Here is a 20,811-nt window from a genome sequence, read left to right on the forward strand (position 1 = left end):
GGACTGAATACCTGAAGCACATGAGCTTACTACTGTGATATGGGTTACCTTCTCTCCTCTCTGGCTGCAGCTGCTGGGGGTGACCATATAACACACAAAGCAGAAAGAACAATAGATGCCAGACTACATTTCCAAGAATTCCAGCATTGCAGTAGAAACCATTTTTGTCTGCAGGAAGAGGTGGAGCCTGTAGCCATGGGGAGCATGCAGGAACACCCTAACTTCATAAGAAGGGGATAAAAGGTTTTAGGGCCCATAAGCATATAATACTTAATTATTGCGCCACAGTCCACATAGATACTACCCAATAAATCTACCACCAGTCTTTGGGGTCGCTGCAGTGGTTTCCAAAATATGTCACAATGTTCAAATGTATCTGCTGCGCTCACCAGACTCTGTGACTCACAGTTTTAAATCAAAAAAAGTTCACAACACTGTGAATAAGTTCTCAAAGTTCCTTTCAAAGAATTTCATCCACCATAAAGATTACTGCTAAAGGTTCACTGAGGAGATGCAGTTGAATTCACCATTCCTGGAAAAATAAAAAATCTCCACATAGGGTGATAACGTTCAGATCATCAATAATAAACAACACGCCACCCAAAAGTGCTCTAGTGAATTGTGAGGATTGGTGCCGTGCTCTCATTCCATGCCGTGGGGGTCCCACTTCCTACACAACAATATGCTCACCAGATGGAGCCCACCTCTACAGACAGGTGGAAACTGCGTTTAGTAATGCCTCGCGAATACAAGCTCTCCCACTCCTGTTCATAAAATGTGACCTCTCCTGAGGCTTTTTATTCCAATGAATCTTGGGAGGACATCCACGCAAATTCAAATTCAGTCAGACAGTGCAATTCTTACTACAGGAGACTCAACAGATTTGAACATTTGTTCTGTATTTCTTACTCCCAAAAAAAATGCTGCAACGCGTTTCCTGGGTCTACAGCCCCACTTCCTCAGGCAAAGGAGCAACTTATGTCAGAAAGATAGCGCACCTGTGCCTGCGGATTACATAATCTGTAATGATTTCACAGAAAAGTGTCGCTGGGAATGAGGTAACGGGAAGAAGAAGTGTCACTTTGGATAAACTTCCGAACTCTCTCTCTTTCCTTCTCTCTCTTTCTCTGTTACCTCTCTGCGTCCTCTTCATGCCCTCCTGGGCTCAGCACTGCAGAAAGCACAGTGCTTTCTGCAGTGCTGAGCCCAGGAGAGGAGGCTGGAGGAGGTCTGGTGAGAGTGGGGAGGAGGCCAGGGAGGAGGAGGGCATGGAGAGGACGCAGAGAGGTAACAGAGAAAGAGAGAGAAGGAAAGAGAGCATTTTTTTTGGGAGTAATGTTGTTTATTATTGATGATCTGAACGTTATCACCCTATGTGGAGATTTTTTATTTTTCCAGGAATGGTGAATTCAACTGCATCTCCTCAGTGAACCCTTAGCGGTAATCTTTATGGTGGATGAAATTCTTTGAAAGGAACTTTGAGAACTTATTCACAGTGTTGTGAACTTTTTTTGATTTAAAACTGTGAATCACAGAGTCTGGTGAGTGCAGCAGATACATTTGAACATTAGGGCCCATAAGCAATTTGTCAGAAATTGACTTGTCTATTGAAAGTTCTCACAGCTGTTAGCAAAGACACAGGCTTTCAGACGCTCGTAGCATATAGGAAGTTTTATTTGCATCAGCAATACAAGGATTCAGGGTTCATCTTAGCATAATCATCATCAGGAAGCAGGAAGCAAGACGCAGCAGGAGCAACAAGCAATAGCCTCCCTTATAACATTACAGATACATTAAAAATACAGTAAATTACCCGTGCTAAACGTTGGTCAGTCACTTCCCATTGTAGGTGGGTCGTGGGTGGATTATAGGCGTTACCTAAACTACACATTGATCATCGGATCATAAGATTGAGGCAAGACTCTCACTCAATTCATGCCAGACACATCCCAACCTCCAGTTAACTGGCTAACTTGGGTCATATTGGTCACTCTGACATGTACTGCCATGGCATCAGATTAATTGTACTACTTTTCGGGGGAAAAGTGGAGTCTACTCTAACTGGAAAGTCCCCATATCCAGCTTGGATGGAGCCAGACTGGAGTTGGTTGCAGTCATATAAACTTGAATGAGAGCTTAACTCACTTCTTAGGACACTATTTAATTAACCTGAATTTCTCTTGAATATCTCTAAAGGAGAACTCTGTGGAGAACTCTCTCTCTATATATATAGCATTCCTTCTTGTTGTAATATTGATTCTAAATGAATGAGTATTTTGCATTGCAAGAACTTCACAGATCCTTACACAATTCACTTTTTCTTCTGACTTTTCTCCTATATTTTCACACCTTGTCAATATGCACTTTAACCACTTGAGGACTGCAGTGTTAACCTCCACCCAAACCCCCCTCCCCCCCACCCACCCACCCCCAAAGACCAGGCCCTTTTTCTTGTAATTGGCCATTGCAGTTTTAAGGCCAAGCTGCAGGGCCGCACAACACAGCACACAAGTGATTCCCCCTCCCCCCTTTTCCCTCCACAACAGAGCTGTCTGTTATTGGGGTCTGATCGCCCCCCAAGGGTTTATTTTTTTTGTATAAATATTTATTTTCATATTTTTCTAATAAATGTCGGTATTTTTTTTTCATCCCGCTCCCTCCCTCCCTCCCCCCCCTCCCTCCCTCCCTCCCCCCACTGGCCAATCAGCGTGGTCGTCTGTCATAGGCTTCAGCCTATGACAGCGGATCGCTTCTGCACTGACAGAGGGGACAGCCGTGTCACACGGCTGTCCCCAGTACAGCGCTGCCTTAGATCACAGCGCTGTACTACCCTAATAGACCCCAGTTTCGCCGTCTAATCGACATGGAGCGGTCCTGGGGCTGCCGCACTGCTTACGCCAATTGGCGTGGAGCAGTAGGCAAGTAGTTAAGCCACCAGCAGGCAAGAAAATATTCAAATAATTTTGATAGTACTTTTTCACCGATTTTTGGTACTTTATGGTTTATTTTCAAGGTGGTGAAAAGTTATTTTGAATAGAAGGTGAAGAATAATCTCCTAGGAGAAAACTCAGGAGAAAAGTTATATGGACCTAGGGCCTATATGCAATTCACTTTTTCTTTTTAACCTCTAGAAGACTGCAGTGGTAAACCCCCCTAAAGACCAGGGCAATTTTCAGTAAATTGACCACTGCAGCTTTAAGGCCAAGCTGCAGGCCGCACAACACAGCACACGAGTGATCCCCCCCTTTTCTCCCCACCAACAGAGCTCTCTGTTGGTGGAGTCTGATCACCCCCAAGTTGTATATTTATTTTTGTTTATTTTATTAAATAAATGTATTTTTTTAAAAAAAAAAAAATTTACTATCCCGCCCACCCCCCGCCAGCCAATCACGGCGATCGGTTGTCATAGCCTCATCATGAGTCATTCTGATGAAAATCATAGGGCGGAGCTTGGAGTCACATGGGACGCAAACCAGGAAGTGGGTTGAGCTGAGTGGGGACTGGAGCGTGCAGCAGGATCCGGCCGCGGCGGTAGCTGACACTTCAGATAAGCGCTTTTTATTTTTATATCTGGTATGCAGAATGTATGCAGGAGATTCTTGCCATTAAACTATGGTTTTACAGTATGCAAGGGACTTGCTTTGTATCTCTTGAAGGGTTTGGTTTTAAGTATCCATGCCCAGGTGATTGGAGAGCTGATGTGCATATAAGTCAAGAGGTCACACGGTGAGTGTAACCCACTACGGGGGCGCTGATCCCCAGATCATTAAGTGTTCCCGGTGAAGGCCTAGCACATCGGTCCTGAAGTGCTCACTGGGTGTTTTTATCTGCAGCAGTATTGCATAATGTAGAGTCTGTTTTTTACAGGGAAATCCTATACCCTTGTCTGTGGAGAGCAGGATATTTGGATTGTGATCGCGGCTTCAATTGGATTGGATATTCACAGGGTTTATTACCTTCCTCACAAACTGCACCCAAAGTGGAAAGCCCTGAGTGTACAGTATATGTTGACATGTTCTGGCAGTGCACTACATTATCTGTAATGGGATTGGGATTCCTGACCTGCTATCACACAAACTGTTTTTCTGGGCATTATTGAATTGGATCGCATCCCCAAATAAATAAAACCCCTATCACACTTCTATTACACTACATTAAAAATGTTTTTACTCAAATGGAATAGTGCTGTTATCCACATGGTTCAGAGCCGGAGGGAGGCAGTGAATTGGGCTATCCCTTTATATATGAATACATACCACAACAGGAACTGCCCTAAAATTAAATAGAATCTGGGATGACTGGTTTGAGCTGTACACTGACCCCACCTATTATTAGATAGTTGAGATTGGTACATCGTAAGGTTGTGGTGACGAGGATGGATAGACAGAAACTACTTCCCACCACCTACTTTCCCTCTTTATAAACTTCATCTTCCTATTCTCTCTTTTGTCCCTCTGTTCTTCTCTTTCTCTAGCCTTTAACTTCTATTCAGTCTCTACTCTGGGTTATTTTCTTCAGGACCTGTAGGATTAATGTAGATCTTGTTGAACCAACTGTATATTATCCTGCTGTTGGCCGGTATGTGGCCATGATTTTTTTTTAAGCCTCAACTTACAAAGAGAACTTGTTTACTATGTAGCAACATTGTTTTACCCTCTGTTGGCTTTGCATACACCCACGTCTGTCCTTGGTTCATGTACGTCTTTTGCCATTTAATGCATTCAGCTATATTGGAACAGATTTGTCTTACAAATTTGTTTTGGTACAATTAATATTCTAGTATGGTGGACCTCTGCACTGTGTATTATTTATGGTTATATTCTGTATTTGTTCTATATTAAAAAAAAATAATAAAAAAAAATTTAGTATTAAAAAAAATTAAAATGTTACAAAAGTAGAACCCTGCAATACCTTGTAAACATGACCACCACAGTATACACCATTGAAAAAGCAATTGGAGAAATTGTTGCAGCACATTTATGCATATCTGCTATAAATTATACAGTACCAATTGTTATGCTAATCAGAAGAGTACTGTTCACATCATTATTTCTGCTTGGCAATTAGTAACATGATCATATAATATTCTTCTACTGCAACGAACTTGGCCCATAAATTCCAAAGTGAATATTAGCAGGAGGTCTGTCAGGATTCTTGAATGTATTTCATAAGGTTCCAATACTATCAAATGGTTTAGTTTTTCCGTTTATTTGACCAAGATGATAGAATAGAGAAAACATTGCAAAGAATCTTTTTGATTAAAAAAAAAAGATCAATTATTCAGTTTTTTTTCTAGAAAAATATGATTGGATGTGTTGGAAAATCAAGGTGGTGGCTTTGAAAATGGAATGGTGTATGGTAGGTTTGCTAAAATAATCTAATAGATCAAAATCTTATTTGGAATCGTGTATGGCCACCTTTAAATTCACAGAGCGAGCAACTACAAATACTAGATGTTATACACTCAAGAACTCTGGTTGTATAGTATGGTCTCATTTAGATGTCTTAAGGCCTGTACACATGCCTGACTAATGTCGGCGGAGGTGGTTGATAACGACCACCTCAACTGATAATTAGGTGTATGTCCAGAGACACTCGCTCCCTGACCTGCAACGCCCAATCGGTTCTCTCGGCAGATTGACTCACCTCCAGCAGTACCCAACTTCATTTTTTTGCGTCTCTCTCCTGCCCACCGTTTGAAATTACACATGCCCTGCTCCATTGTTCCTTTGCCCCACCCCAGAGCAATACAGACCATCGCCAGCTATACAGCTGACTCACGCTTGCACAGCTGAGCCCAGCGACGTCGCCCAAGGGGATCGGGTTCTGATCCTTGATGGGTGACATTACTAGTTTGGTGTGTATGCACCTTTATAATAATGCTATACTACATTAAGTGAGTGAATTAATTTACTTAAAGAGAACCCAAGGCGGTTTGTGGGGGGCAGATGGGACACAGAGGCATGTTTTCTACCTTATGACATGCCTCTGTGTCTACCCATCGCCACTCCCTGACCCCCCCACCTCCGTGCTATAGCCCCCGAGATAAGTGTCAATATTTGTTGCTATCTCGGAGGTAAACATGGGGGAGAGGGATTCCCTGTTTAAAACGCCCGCCAGGGGTGTTCCTGCAGGGTTACCAGAGCTGCCACTGGGCAATGGACAGCTCTCTCTCCCTGGCTGTGCCCCCTGCCGCTCCCCCGCCTCCCTGCATGCTGTGAATGAGAGACACAGTCTCTCATTGCAGTGTCATGACCCAGAGGTCAGTGCGGCCTACAGGAGTGGCGGGGAGCAACGTTTTTTGCGGCTACCTGATCCGCTCAGCCTCCTGGATCAGGTAGCCTACGTTTTTTATTTAATCTATGAGCCCACCTTGGGCTCTCTTTAAACCAACACTTTGACTCTGACCGGGTGGATTCACACAACATAAATATAATGTAATAAAGTATGTGCTATTGTTACAGCCTGCAGTCCTGTCAGATTACAATCTACATCAAAATTACATCATCTCAGGTATACTAAAGCAATACATAAAAGCTGTGTAAGGTATTGTGAGCAGTATTTTAACTGCTATTTAAATCTCCTACACTGTTAATGCAAATTCCCCACTAACCCAGAACAGGAGTTATTGTTTGCAGAAATGTGAATGTTAGGAGATTTTCAGCAAAAACAATATAATCACTTTAAGGAAAATTTTAACAGCTAAACAGATATTTTTTTTAGATTAGATAATTTAGATTAGCTTTTTTACATAACAGTAACATACAATTTTATATTACAGTAACACAGATATTATGTGCAAATGTTCACAATATCTAACTTATAGTAACTTTGTGGTAGACAAATTACGGTCAGGGGTAGTGCCATGGAAGGATAGAAGAGTGGTGGGTTGGTGGGCAAGTGAGGGTGAGGACAGGTGACATGGATGGTGGGCAGATAGATAAGTGGAAACAAGGAGCAAGTAAAGTTGTACCTTCCCCATTGCGGTGAACAAGCGCTGTTAGCGCGAAACGGACGTCCGCAGGGGGACACAGACCTGGTGCCCACTTAACCTGCTCTGACATCTGGCTGCTACGTAACTGTAAGTGTCCCTTTTTACAATAAAGTACCCTAACCGCAGTGCTGGCTCAAGCCTCCTCTCTCTATAGATAGATAAGTGGCTCTAAGTAGGGACCAAGACAAGTAACAAAGGTGCTAGAAGGTTACATGAGGCTATGATATAACTGTGATTTGGATAGAGAGATGGGTAAAGTTAGGTCGTTTAGAGTTAGGGGACAGGGTAGGGAGAGGACAGATGTATTAGTCAGGGAGAGGAGGTTAGTATTAGGTTTTTAGGTAGGATTTTGCTTTGGGGGGTTAGTGTTAGACATATAGATAGCAGTATGCTTGGGAGGAAGGGCAGCCTCTAGCACTTAGTGTTAGGTGAATATAAAGGGGTTTGCTTTGGGAGTGGGGTTAATGTTATGCATCATACATGTTGATAGTAAAATATTTGCAATACAACATTACTGATCATTTAAATATCAGCAGTACCTGTCACCGAATATATATGTACTTATCTAGGGTAGGGTTTGGGCATGACTATCTTTCAGCAGAGATGAATTTTAAAAGAAACTTGTAGTGAGAGAAGAACATGGAAGACTCCTAGAAAGTTATGGCACATGAAATTGTACCATAAACACTGTTTTCATTGAAGAGTCCTCAAGCCTACTAGCAGTGTGGGCACATTGTTTTGCAGGGAGAGAAAGCCGATTGCTGCTATAGGGAGCTGATATACAAGTTAGGGAGAACCTTCATACTTGGGGGCTTTTCCCCTGCTCATTACCACAAAACCAGGGAGCAATGCTGGTGCATAATGAGCGTGCACTCTTTTTTTTCTGGCTTTCTACAGAGCTAAATATATTCAGGACAATGGCAAGCTTCTTCAGCTGTGGCTGCTTAGCAAATATGCTTAGCCAGCTTCAGCACATAGAGAGCAGTGCTTAGTCATAGTCATAATACAGTGGCTTGTAAGTGAGGAAAAACTCACATTTCTAGCCATATAGTAAGCTGTCACATTGTCCAATGATAGCATAGTTAAAACAACTGCTATGTACATTGATATTGTTCTTCTTACCTGTAAAGTTGACATTTCGAATATATTTCAAGAGTTCAGTTCCATCAACTGGGTCCATGCGGCTGCAGAGTCCAACACTGCCAGGACACACAGCTTTGTGCATATTGTGAAGGGCATGAGCCATGGCATACACTGCATCTATCACAAATTGCACTTTTCCCTCCTGCTCGTATGAAGAACCCACACCTATGCGTTCTTGATCTATTGTAAAGAGAAAGACCAAAAATGTAAACAGTGACTGAGGAAGATGTAAATACAAGTGAAGTACTGATCCAAATGATCAAAAAAGGTCTTATGTAATGAATTTTGTGCTGCTCCTGGCAATCATTTAGGTCACCATTGACTAAATATTTTGTTGAGCATTCTGTTTAAACTCTTAAAGGAATACTATCGATACCCAAGTGTTCTAAAATGACAGTGTGCAAATAATGTCTAAGTAGCTGTGTAAACATTTTCCTACTTTTCATGTTAAATATCAGAGGCAAAAGCTGTAATTTATTGAGGGTAGGATTTAGCTATATTGGGACAAATCAATTGGAGAAGGGGTGTCTGCTTCAATGCACAGCCAGAGTTGCATATCAGACTATAGAAAGAAAATATCAAACATATCAAACTCTGAAAGCAAAAACAGTATGAAAAAGCTGTGACAATTAGTTACATTTCCTCTGCTCTCTTCAGACACTTCAGTCAGAAACACAGGACACAGGAGCTGCAGCTGTTGGGAGCTCTCTTCTCTGTCACACACAGAGCTACACATAGAGTTAACTGATCAAGTGTGAGGGGAATTTCCCCTCTCCTCATGGCTCAGTCAGCCGTCAGTTTTGGCGTCAGTAAACTTTGAATGTATTTTGCTAACAGTAAACAAAGAAGTTGCTACTAAAATGTATACACCAGTACTTAGCAGCACTTCCCAAACAATTCCTGTGTTAATTGAAAAAAATATGTGAATCGATAGTATTTCTTTAACTTTCAACAAATTATTGAATTATTACTTATCTAAGGTAAAAAAGGGATGATCAATGAGAGGCAAATCATTTCTTCTTGCAGTCAGATTTTGAGCTGTTATGCAGCTTGAATTGGTACAATTTCAAACTGCATATACTTTCCATGAAATTTGAATGCAAGGAAAGTTATTTGCATCTCATTGATCACCAGTGGTCAATTCTCCATTAGGGCAGACAGTAAGAAAAATACATTCTATTTAGTATAAAACTGACCACACACACATCAATTTTTACTGGCAGATTCAATCACTGTGATCAAATCTGCAGGTTATCTGTGACACAACTAGCTGCATTGATAGTAATTTTGGCCAATTGGAGTCAAAATCTGATAAAAATTATGGTTGGACAGTACATTTTGATTGATCAGACATGGAGGGGGAGTGGCGGTAGATCGACAGCCCATAGCGTTGCAAAATATTGAACAGTGCAGTACTGCAGTTCAACAGATTTTCAATAGATGTCATGTGAAATCCCGGAGCCGGAGGGACACCATGCAGCGGCTGACACAGGACAGGTAATGTATAAATTCACACACGGGGGGGGGGGGGGGGGGAACATTCATACATTAGAGGGGCAGTGGCAGGGTGGACATGGCGGGCTCAGCCAATTCCCTGAAGATTTCATGCTGAAACCAGACGGGGATCGGCCTGCAGTATATGGGCAACTCGACAAATATGCAAATCTCTCTCTAAACAAATTTGATTAGAGATAAATTTGTGTCTTTTTCAAATCTGCCCATAATCTTCTGATGTATGGGCACCTTTAAAAAGATTTCATGAGAATTTCTAGCCTGCCAGTTTATTAATTTGATAAACTTGATAGTTTCCTAGAAAATCTAGTGATCAGATTGGCCAGTGAAATCAGTAAGTGCATGAAATGCCTAAAACTAAACATGAGTATACATGATTCAATCAAACAACCAGTTATCAGCAGATTCAGTCATTTTAATTAAATCTGCCTGAAAATCCTGCTATACTGAAATACGGTAGATCTACAACTTTTAACTGATTTTCAAGATGTGATTGTTTGAAAATCTGATCAGTCAGCTCAGATAAGTATGACTGATTTTGTACAGCACTGACCATAATACAAACCAAATTAAACATTTTGTGGTGAGAATCAACTTTGATACAATCATTCAAAATATTGTTTTTAAATTGGTCAGTTGAATAGTCATTATTGACATCGAAGAATTTTCTTATTTCATAATTTTTGCTAAGTTTTTCCACATTTGCTCTCTTCTGCTATCAAAGGGTGAGTACTTTGTTAGATGCTGTAACATAAATAAAAATACCCAGTTTTCAAACTTAAAGGGAAGGTCCAAGCAAAAAAAAAAAAATGAGTTTAACTTACCTGGGGCTTCTACCAGCCCCATGCAGCCATCCTGTGCCCTCATAGTCACTCACTGCTGCTCCAGTCCCCCGCTGGCAGCTTTCTGACCTCGGAGGTCAGGGCCGCATTGCGTACATTTTTACGCATTCCCGCTAGTGCAGGAACATTAACATATACATTTTTACGCGTTAGTGGTGCAACGCATACATTTTTGTTCCTGCACTAGCTGGAATGCGTAAAATGTATGCAATGTGGCCCTGACCTCCGAGGTCAGAAAGCTGCCAGCGGGGGACTGGAGCAGCAGTGAGTGACTACGAGGGCACAGGATGGCTACATGGGGCTGGTAGAAGCCCCAGGTAAGTGAAACTCATTTTTTTTTTTGCTTGGACCTTCCCTTTAAGACCAAAAGAACACTTTGAACGGAAGTCCTGGGGGGTAGCAGTTGAAAAGGGCGCCTGAGTCAGCTGTGTAAAAATGGCACTCCCATAGACTGCAATGATATTTGCTGCAAATCTCAGCTATAAGGTGCCTGAGGGTTTTTTTTCGGCTATAAAAGGGCGCACTTTTATAGCCGAGATTATTTTTCGACAAAAAAAGTTGGGCTTGATATAGCTAAGATATTTGTTTGAGCTATAAAAGGGCGCTAGATATAGCCAAGATTTTTTTTCAGCTATATAAATGCAGCTACAAGATCGGTTATATCAGCAGTTGACTAAATTTGGTTATATTAGTTAATTTGGTTATATCATTTCAAAGTAACATATATGTTTGACATGAAATGCAGTAAAGATTGGGCACCACCAGGGGGTGGGGATTAATGTTAGGCACCACCAGGGGGTTTTAGGATTAAGCATCACAAATGGGGAGGGTCTTAGGCTTAGGCACAACCAGCTGGGATCTTAGGGTTAGGCACCACCGGAGGGTCTTAAGCTTAGGCACCACCAGGGGGGTCTTAGGCATTACAAAGGTGGGGGGGTCTTAGGGTTAGGCACCAGGGGGGGTCTAAGGGTTAGGCACCACCAGGGGGCGTCTTTGGGTTAGGCACCAGGGGGGTCTTAGCTTTAGGCACTACCCGGGGGAGTCTTAGGGATAGGCACCACCATGGAGGTCTTAGGGTTAGGAACCACTATGGGGGTCTTAGGGTTAGGCACCATCAGGAGGCTCTTAGGGTTAGAGACCACCATGGGGGTCTTAGGTTTAGGCACTACCAAGGGGAGTCTTAGGGTTTAGGCACCACCGGGGGGGGGTCTTATGGTTAGGCACCAAAAGGGGGGGTCTAAGGTTTAGGCACCACCAGTGGGGGGGTTAGGGTTAGGCACCACCAGGGGGTCTTAGGGTTAGGCACAACTAGGGGATGCTTCTGAGTGGATGCTTCTGAGTGAGAGTAGGGAGAAGCTAATTCATAGTAATCACTTTTTTTGGCCATATCAGGCACCATTTTATAAACAAAAAAAACAAATCTTGGCTATATCAGGAGCCCTTATATAGCGGGAAAAAAATCTCCAGCACCCTAAATTCTGTAACAAGGACCATTGGCCTTTTTGGTGTCTCCATCTCAAGATGATAATGTTCTTTATTGGTAAAAAGATGACAATGTTTGTTTGCCAACTAACTCCTATCCAGTTGTGGATGCCGCCCTCAGTGGACCAGTATGTTTTATTGCTTCATTAAAGAGACAGATACATCACAGCGGCATGTTGCCACATACAATAATTCCAGTGGCTTTGACTGATTGTCTGGTACGTTTCTTCAATTTTCCTCATTGTCTATGCAGAGTCAGGACCCACAAATTTGCACTGGAAAATATGTATTTTTTTCCAGTTGATTGGATTTGTATATTAACTTGAAAGCAATACATATTGTAAACAAGTATACCCGTATAATCCCATTGATAGTGGTATCTTTTCTCATTTCACACTGTACCCTTAACATGGGTCTTTATTACATATATGCAAGCAGTTGAGTGTTGGTTTTGCTTTATTTGCTTTATTTTCTGACAAGCTAAACACACAAGCTTAAAGGTTCACACTTCTCTCAGGCTTGTGTAGGACACAACAGAGGTGTTTTTTTTTTCACTGATAGATGTTGCTCTTAAGATACTTATTCACTTCAAATAACTGTTGCCTGAAACAATCAATAAAGTTCATTTAGGTTGACAGTTTAGGAATAATTGCTGTGCAGACAGTGTTGAGCAGTGTGTCTTGTTCCATGGAGGAAAGGGTTGAATGAGCAGGAGGCACCCTGTGGTGAAAACAACAATAACACAACAATAGCATCACTCTCTAGCAATCCAACATGTCAGATCACTAATGATGGTGCCAACAACACCAGGGGGCACCATTATTCAACTTAGATTTTAACAGGAGATGATCATGAACGATTATTTTTGGCAAGGAAAATCTAAAGCAAGTATATAGCTTCAGCCTTCTTAGAAAACCTAAACAAAAGGGTGATACACTTACTTGTACACTTCTTTCCATGGCCTCCTCTGCGTAATGCATTTCGACTCAATCTGCAGTGAAAATTATCTTCCCAGAATTCAGCAAACCAGACATTCCTTCTGTTGTTGTCTAGTGTTCGACTTGTAAAGTATCTGTCAAAACCTAAGAAATAATAGGTTATATTTATAAATCCTACAGTTTGAGACTTATTCTTACATAGAGAGTAAAAGAAAGAGAGAAACAGAGAGGAAGAGTATGACATACATAGTATAAGTATGAATAGATAAAGAGATTGAAGCAGTATTTTCTGCTAGTGCTGTGTGATCTCACTGTTGAAGCGGGAGGTTGGACGAAAATACTTTGCTACTATGGTAGAAGTATGGTGGATTGAGCAACTAGTGTTGAAGTTTAAACTGATCTAGCTGTGTAGTTAGCAAGAAGATAACAGTGGAGGGACAATGAATTAGAAGCTGATGCCGAAACCCAAAGGATAAAGATGACAAAAGATGAGTGTTGGTTAGGGTTTCACACCAATAACAAATGTTATGGTGAGAGAAAATGTTATGGGCAGGTTCGTTTTAAGCCGCATCTACACGCCTAGATGCGGCGGCGATGCTCCTTATCAATCGAGCCGCTGATGCAGCTCAATTGATAAGATCCAACAGGACGGATCTCCGCACCGCCGACTCCCTGCTCGCTCCCCGCGAGGGGACAATGGCAGGGAATCGAGCGGAAGATAAGCGGCGCTGGCGGGGACGAGCGGGGGGAATCGAATCCGGCGCATGCGCGTCGAGCGGGGACGCGGCGGGCACGCGCGGGGACGCCGCGGGCACGCGGAAGAGGCGAACCGGCAGCTAATCGAGCCGCCGGATCGCCACCTCATCTACCCATGTAGATGAGGCTTTAGCTTAGAAAGTTAAGATTGAAGGGGTTTTAATCAAGAAAGGATTAATGGGAGGTTAATGTTAGACATCTGAAATAAGTTTCCTCTGTAAGAAAGGTTACAGTTAGGGACAAATTATTCTGTATGTGAATATGCTGAACATGTTTTTAGATACCTCTGTCTGTATATCAACAACACACCCAAAATATTTTTTTATAAAGAAACATCAATCAAACGAAAAAATATTTTGTTTTGAACAATGGCAAATAGTAATAGTCACGTATTGGTCGGCTCTCCTTTTTCATTATTGGCAAGAGAAAAAAGGTTACCAAGTAGACATAGACAGTAACCAAACGATAAAAGATTCAGCCATCTGGGTTTGCTGGTTGAAAAGCAACCATGAGACCCCATTTGTATTATATTAGGAAGACCTGAAAGGAGCAATACTATGATGATCCACATACCATAATTCCATCATTTTAAAAAGGAACTCCTTGGGGTATAGTGAAAGTGTAGTTTACTAGTACCAGTTTCCAAATCAATGCATCAATCAGGTTCAACTTAATATATTCTCACAAATAATTGGTCTAATCCATTTTAAATATAATCCATTTTACATATACAAAAAAATGCATAATTACCAGGGAAAGTGCTAGGAAGAGCACCAGTTTGTTTTGGATCTAATGATTATTTCGTTAGTACATAAAAATAAAAGTGTTACAAAGGGGAGGTCAATTTCAAACCAAAAAATATTTTATGTGCTTGAATTACTAGTTTCACCTGACTGATGTCCATGCGAAAAGACTAGCTATTCACCTGAGCGATGCTCGTCTATCCTGTGTGATGGCAAGTGCTGTGGAGCTGTCCCTCAGCACCACCACCCTGCTGCCTCGCTCCCCCGGTAAATACGTGCAAACCCCACATCCACCACGAGAGCTAGCAGGTTCGCAACCACTTACTGCCAGGTTGCATGCCAGGTTATGTAGGCATCATCACCTCCCATCACTCTGCAGTTGATGATTCTCATTAATCCACCAGTGGACAAATAGGAAGCCCCAGTAGGAGCTTCAAAGTTTTAACTAATAATAAACATCACTGTGCAGACATGTCATTGGTCCTCTAAACTGACCATCCTCAGGGAGGATTCTCATTGGTTAAATCTCAAAACCAATGGTTAGCCGTGGCGGGAGGCTTGAGAATGCTTTTCCCAGCGCTCTGAAACAGTGTAACCAGAGAGCCAGCAGAAGAAGGAGCAGCGTGTGGTACTGGTATATGTCAGACAAACGGTGGTGTGAGACATGTGGTTCTGTCAGCAAGTGACAGAGCACTAGGTGGCCCCAGCGGGCTGCAGTAAGATTTTTTTTTTAAAGTACCATAAATAGGTGGGGAGTAAAAAGTTATGACCTTTACCTATTTCAGATTCTGGCATCTGGGGATTCCTTATGGTGGCCACTAATGATCCAATCTTTTTTATCCAATTTTACCAAATCTATGTAGTAGAAAGGTAAACTGAGTGAATACTGTATATTGAATGGATTATGTAGGCAGTTCCCTTATATTACATAGAAATGGTAAGATTGGATGAAAAAGATTGGCTCGTTAGCGGCCACCATAGGTCAAGCAGGCCCCCAGATGCCTAAAAAAGCCAGCAGGACATAGGCAATAAAGGCTTTTCCCTTGCTCCAAGCAGGTGAAAAGTTCGCCCCTATGTTTGACAGGTAGCATGGCTTCCTGGGCGGACTTGATTTTTACAATTGCATAGGAGAAAATAACTCACTGGGTGAGCAAGTTCTTTACCGCCCAGGGGAAGGAATGGGGGGGGGGGGGGGGTTATTAAGTGTAATCGATTTAGGCGACAGTCCTGACGCCTACTTTAAGAACTCTCCAGTAATAAGTGTGAATTGCATAGGGCCTCTGGTTTCTTGCAAGCAGAGAAGTACTGTGCTGTCCTGTACTGTGAAGTCCTGTGTTGTACTACATCTGTTTCAGGAGCCAATCTCATCTGTCCACCCTTCCTACACATGCCATCAACACTGCCCCTTCCTTAAAGAGAACCCGAGGTGGGTTTGAAGAATATTATCTGCATACAGAGGCTGGATCTGCCTATACAGCCCAGCCTCTGTTGCTATCCCAAACCCCCCTAAGGTCCCCCTGCACTCTGCAATCCCTCATAAATCACAGCCACGCTGCTGACAAACAGCTTGTCAGAGTTGGCTCTGTTTATCTCTATAGTGTCAGTCTGCTGCTCTCCCCGCCTCCTGCAGAACTCCAGTCCCCGCCTGCATCCCTTCCCTCCCTGCTGATTGGAGGGAAGGGACGGGGGCAGGGACCGGAGCTATGCAGGAGGAGGGGGAGCAGCTGAGACTGACACTACAGATGTAAACACAGCCTCACAGCACGGCTGTGATTTATGAGGGATTGCAGAGTGCAGGGGGACCTTAGGGGGGTTTGGGATAGCAACAGAGGCTGGGCTGTATAGGCAGATCCAGCCTCTGTATGCAGATAACATTCTTTAAACACACCTCGGGTTCTCTTTAAGGTTTGCCTAAAAACAGATTTATTTCGAGAATATCTTAGAATTGTTATGTTGCATTTTTGTTCAACTGTCCCTGTAATCTTTGTAAAAAAAACAAACAAACATATAGATAGATAGATAGATAGATAGATAGTAATACTTTGAATGTATTGTTGCTGAAAGTCAATGTAAACACAGTTACTGAAGACTTCCAGTCTGCCTTATTTGCCTATCAACGAATGCCACTTTTTAGGGTTACAGATTATGATTGTACGGAACACATTTTCCTGGAACAGAGATGCTATTTGAATTCATCTTAACTACAACATAACACAGCGTATTATGCGTAACAAGTGTGCTAGGATTATGCCATATTAATTTAATTTTGCAATTTAAATTGGTTCACACAGCAATTTCTGTCTTGGACATTTTGGTCCAATACACAAAGAAACATCAGGATATGTTTTGTGAGATCGTCAAATTAAGCTTGTAATTTTTATAACCGTGACAAGTCCAGTCCCACTTCAATTCCTTCTTTGCAGATGGACAATTAAATTAACTAAATTAAAACTGTGTTTGGAAACAAGATGATACTTTATGTGTATGTCTATTTAATGCTTTAGTTTTTTTTGGTTTTTTTTTTTCTTTGCATAAAAACATTTAATAATGTTTAGGAAACCACAGAAATAATTTTTTCCTTAGGACCTTTTTTTACCAGTAAGGAGATGGCACAAATTAAAGCAAGAAAAGAACAAACTTTTTAAACATCTGCACAGTTCACTTTCCCTATGATCGAACCAGATTTGAATAGAAGAATTGCAATTTGATCCTTTCAATTACGTATTTTTCCATTGCTTGAGTACCACACATTACAGTATCCTGCTGCATCCCTTAAAGAGAACCCGAGGTGGGAATTACTAATACTATTGGGGCACAAAGGCTGGTTGCGCACACTAAGACCAGCCTCTGTTGCCCCATCGTGTGCCTCCATGTCCCCCCTGCTCGCCGCTATAGACCCCGCAGTGCTAGCGACACGCAGCATGTCGCCAGCACAATGTTTACCTTAGCACTGTCTGTCAGCGCCGCTCCCCCGCCTCCTCCGCATCAGCGCACCCGCCCGTGTCCCTTCCCTCCCGCTGATAGGAGGGAAGTGACGCGGGCGGGTAGCGGCGATGCGGAGGAGGTGGGGGAGCGGCGCTGACTGACAGCGCTTAGGTAAACATTGTGCTGGCGACGCGCTGCGTGTCGCTAGCACTGTGGGGTCTATAGCGGCAAGCAGGGGGGACATGGAGGCACACGATGGGGCAACAGAGGCTGGTCTTAGTGTGCGCAACCAGCCTCTGTGCCCCAATAGTATTAGTAATTCCTACCTCGGGTTCTCTTTAAGTCCTATCTGAATTTTCTCACTCTGAGGGCTGGGGCACACCGAGCGGGTTTTTTGGCGTTTTTGCAGATACGCTTGGTCAATGTATCTCAATGGGGTGGTTCACACCAGAGCGGGAGGCGTTTTGCTGAAACGCATACTCCCGGGGTGAGGCATTTTTTGGATTGCGGAGGCGTTTCTGCCTCCAATGTAAAGTATAGGAAAAACGCAAACCGCTCTGAAAGAAGCCAGTTCAGAGTGGTTTTGCAGGCGTTTTTGTTACAGAAGCTGTTCAGTAACAGCTTTACTGTAACAATATATGAAATCTACTACACCAAAAACGCTTCCCAAAGCCGCAAAATGCTAGCTGAAACGCTACAGAAAAATAAGAAAATGCGTTTTCAAAATCTGCTAGCATTGCGGATCTACTAGTGGGTTTTGGTGTGCCCCAGGCCTTAGGGCTTGATTCACTAAACCGTGATAACTCATATCACGGTTGTTTCCATTCTTTGTAAACCCTAAACATGGTTGTGCGTGAAAATCCCATTAACCCAGCAGATTGTGAAATACTCAGACCAGCCCCTCTGGCACCAACAACCATGCCACGATCAAAATTGCTTAAATCACCTTTCTTTCCCATTCTGACATTCAGTTTGGAGTTCAGGAGATTGTCTTGACCAGCACCACACCCCTAAATGCATTAAAGCAACTGCCATGTGGTTGGTTGATTAGATAATCGCATTAATGAGAAATTGAACAGGTGTTCCTAATAATCCTTTAGGTTAGGGTAAGCTGATTCCCAGGTAGATTTTTAGGCAATCATTTTGATCAATTTCAATCAGATCAGTGGTTGTTTATTAGAAGCAGCAATGTACACTAGTTCCAAGTAAGTTACTGTGGATTCCAGTGTGCAGTAGTTAACTGGCTGCACATGGACATGGTTTAACATGTTCAGGACTGATTGATATTTACCAGCATATCTAATCGTGTGCATCAAAAAAGGGTGCCTGGAAAAAAGGGCACGGGATATAGCTGAAATTATAAGTTATAATGTAAAACAATATTTTTGGTTTATAGCTTATAAACAAAAATCTAGTGCTAAATAGGTTGAATAAACAGTAAAATACCATCTATAACAAAAAATGAAATCAGAAATGAAACGTCAAATAGCGTCTATAACAAAAAGATATTTACACTTATATTAAGCATAGTAATACAATGGCAGATTTTACAGGTATTTTACTACAACTTCACCTAACTGTAAGCTCACACAGATCTCTCCCTATCCCTAACCCTAACCCCTAGACCCCCCCCTTTGTGTAAATATACATAATTTAATACATCGTTAATATTACAAATATTGTACTGTAACTATATCTAACCCTACTCTCACACAGAACCCTCCCAGTACCTATCCCTAACCCCTAGACCCTACTCTCACACAGAACCCTCCCAGTACCTATCCCTAACCCCTAGACCCCCTAGTGGTGCCTAACCCTAACCACACCCCTGGTGGTGCCTAACCTTAACCACCCCCCTGGAGGTGACTAACACTAACCACCCCCCTGGTGGTGCCTAACCCTAACCACTCCCCTGGTGGTGCCTAACCCTAACCACCCCCCTGGTGGTGCCTAACCCTAACCACCCCCGTGGTGGTGTCTAACCCTAATTAACCCCTAACTAACCCACTGGTGGTGCCTAACACTAAGACCCCCCTGGTGGTGCCTAACCCTAAGACCTCCCTGGTGGTTCCTAACCCTAAATCTCCCCTTGTGGTGCCTAACCCTCACCATCCCCTGGTGGTGCCTAACCCTAACCACCCCCTGGTGGTGCCTAACCCTAAGACCCCCCTGGTGGTGCCTAATCCTAAGACCTCCCTGGTGGTTCCTAACCCTAAATCTCCCCTGGTGGTGTCTAACCCTAACCATCCCCACTGCACAAACACCCCACACACATATAAAAAATAATATATTTAATGCTTAAAATACTTCACTATAAATAACGTGAATAGAATAATTTATGTATTTGTACTAGAATAAATAGCCTTTAAATCACATACACATTAACCAGTTCACCCCAAGTGGTTTTTACCCTAACGGACCAGAGCAATTTTCACCTGTCAGTGCTCCTCCCTTTTATTCCCTAATAACAACAAAATGATCTATATCTCATTTTTTTCGCCACTAATTAGGCTTTCTGTGGGTAGTACATTTTGCTAAGATATTTTTTTATTCTAAATGTGTTTTAACGGGAAAATTAAGAAAATAATGGAAAAAATTAATTATTTCTCAGTTTCTGGCCATTATAGTTTTAAAATTAAATATTCTCCTGTGGTTAAACCCAACATATTTTATTTGCCCAGTTGTCCCGATTATTAAACCATTTAAATTATGTCCCTGTCACAATGTATGGCGAAAATATATTATTTTGAAATATAGATGTTATTTTTTTTTTTTTTTTGTTTTTGTTTTTGTCCGGTCTATAATTACAATCCCCTATGTAAAAAGGTTAAAGTAATTTTCCCTCATAAAATATAGATTAAAAAAAGCTGAGTCCCTATGGCAACTATTTGTGTATTTTTTTAAACTGATTTTTTTTTTACAAGTGTTCTTTTTGGGGGGTGCTGGGGGGTGTAAGTTATTAATTTTATTAATATTGGGATATGTGTGTGTATGTATGTGCCTGTAATTTGTAATGTATGCGTAATTTTACTTTTTGGCCACAAGATGGCGCTGGTGAACACACTCCCGTAATAAGAAGTTTGCAGTCACGTCGATTCCTTTCACGCATTGCGATTGGGTAGAGGACAGCTCGGTCCTCTTCCCCAATCCCAGATTGTGGTGACCCGACGGTAAGTAGCAGTGGGAGCGGCGCGCACACATGTGGAGCAGCGGCGCGAGCGGGTGACTTATTAAAACGACCTGTTGTTGTTAACAGCGTCAAACAGGATGTTTTAATAAGTCAGTTTGCCATTAACTGGTTAATAATACTATAAATAAAAAAGGTATATATATATATATATACTGTATATATATATATATATTAGAATAGATAGCCTTACAATCACGTACGCATTAAAAATCTTAAAATAACTGTAATATTAAAAGCGATATATTAGTAAGATAATAAATCTAAAAACCATAATCGACACATTATA

At 42.1% G+C, this 20,811-nt stretch overlaps 1 protein-coding gene across 2 annotated transcripts in view; it reads right to left on the reverse strand.

Annotated features, from left to right (window-relative positions):
* Positions 1 to 20,811, reverse strand: part of GRM4 (glutamate metabotropic receptor 4) — a 327,989-nt gene that overhangs the window by 128,637 nt on the left and 178,541 nt on the right. For both annotated transcript variants that reach the window (XM_068269388.1, XM_068269389.1), the window contains 2 exons: positions 12,915 to 13,055; positions 8,117 to 8,317 (listed from right to left, as the gene is read on the reverse strand). In XM_068269388.1, the coding sequence (XP_068125489.1) occupies positions 8,117 to 8,317; positions 12,915 to 13,055 (342 nt within the window). The remainder of the gene's footprint in view (positions 1 to 8,116; positions 8,318 to 12,914; positions 13,056 to 20,811) is intronic.

This window comes from Hyperolius riggenbachi, chromosome 2, assembly GCF_040937935.1.
Source record: "Hyperolius riggenbachi isolate aHypRig1 chromosome 2, aHypRig1.pri, whole genome shotgun sequence".
NCBI classification, from domain to species: domain Eukaryota; kingdom Metazoa; phylum Chordata; class Amphibia; order Anura; family Hyperoliidae; genus Hyperolius; species Hyperolius riggenbachi.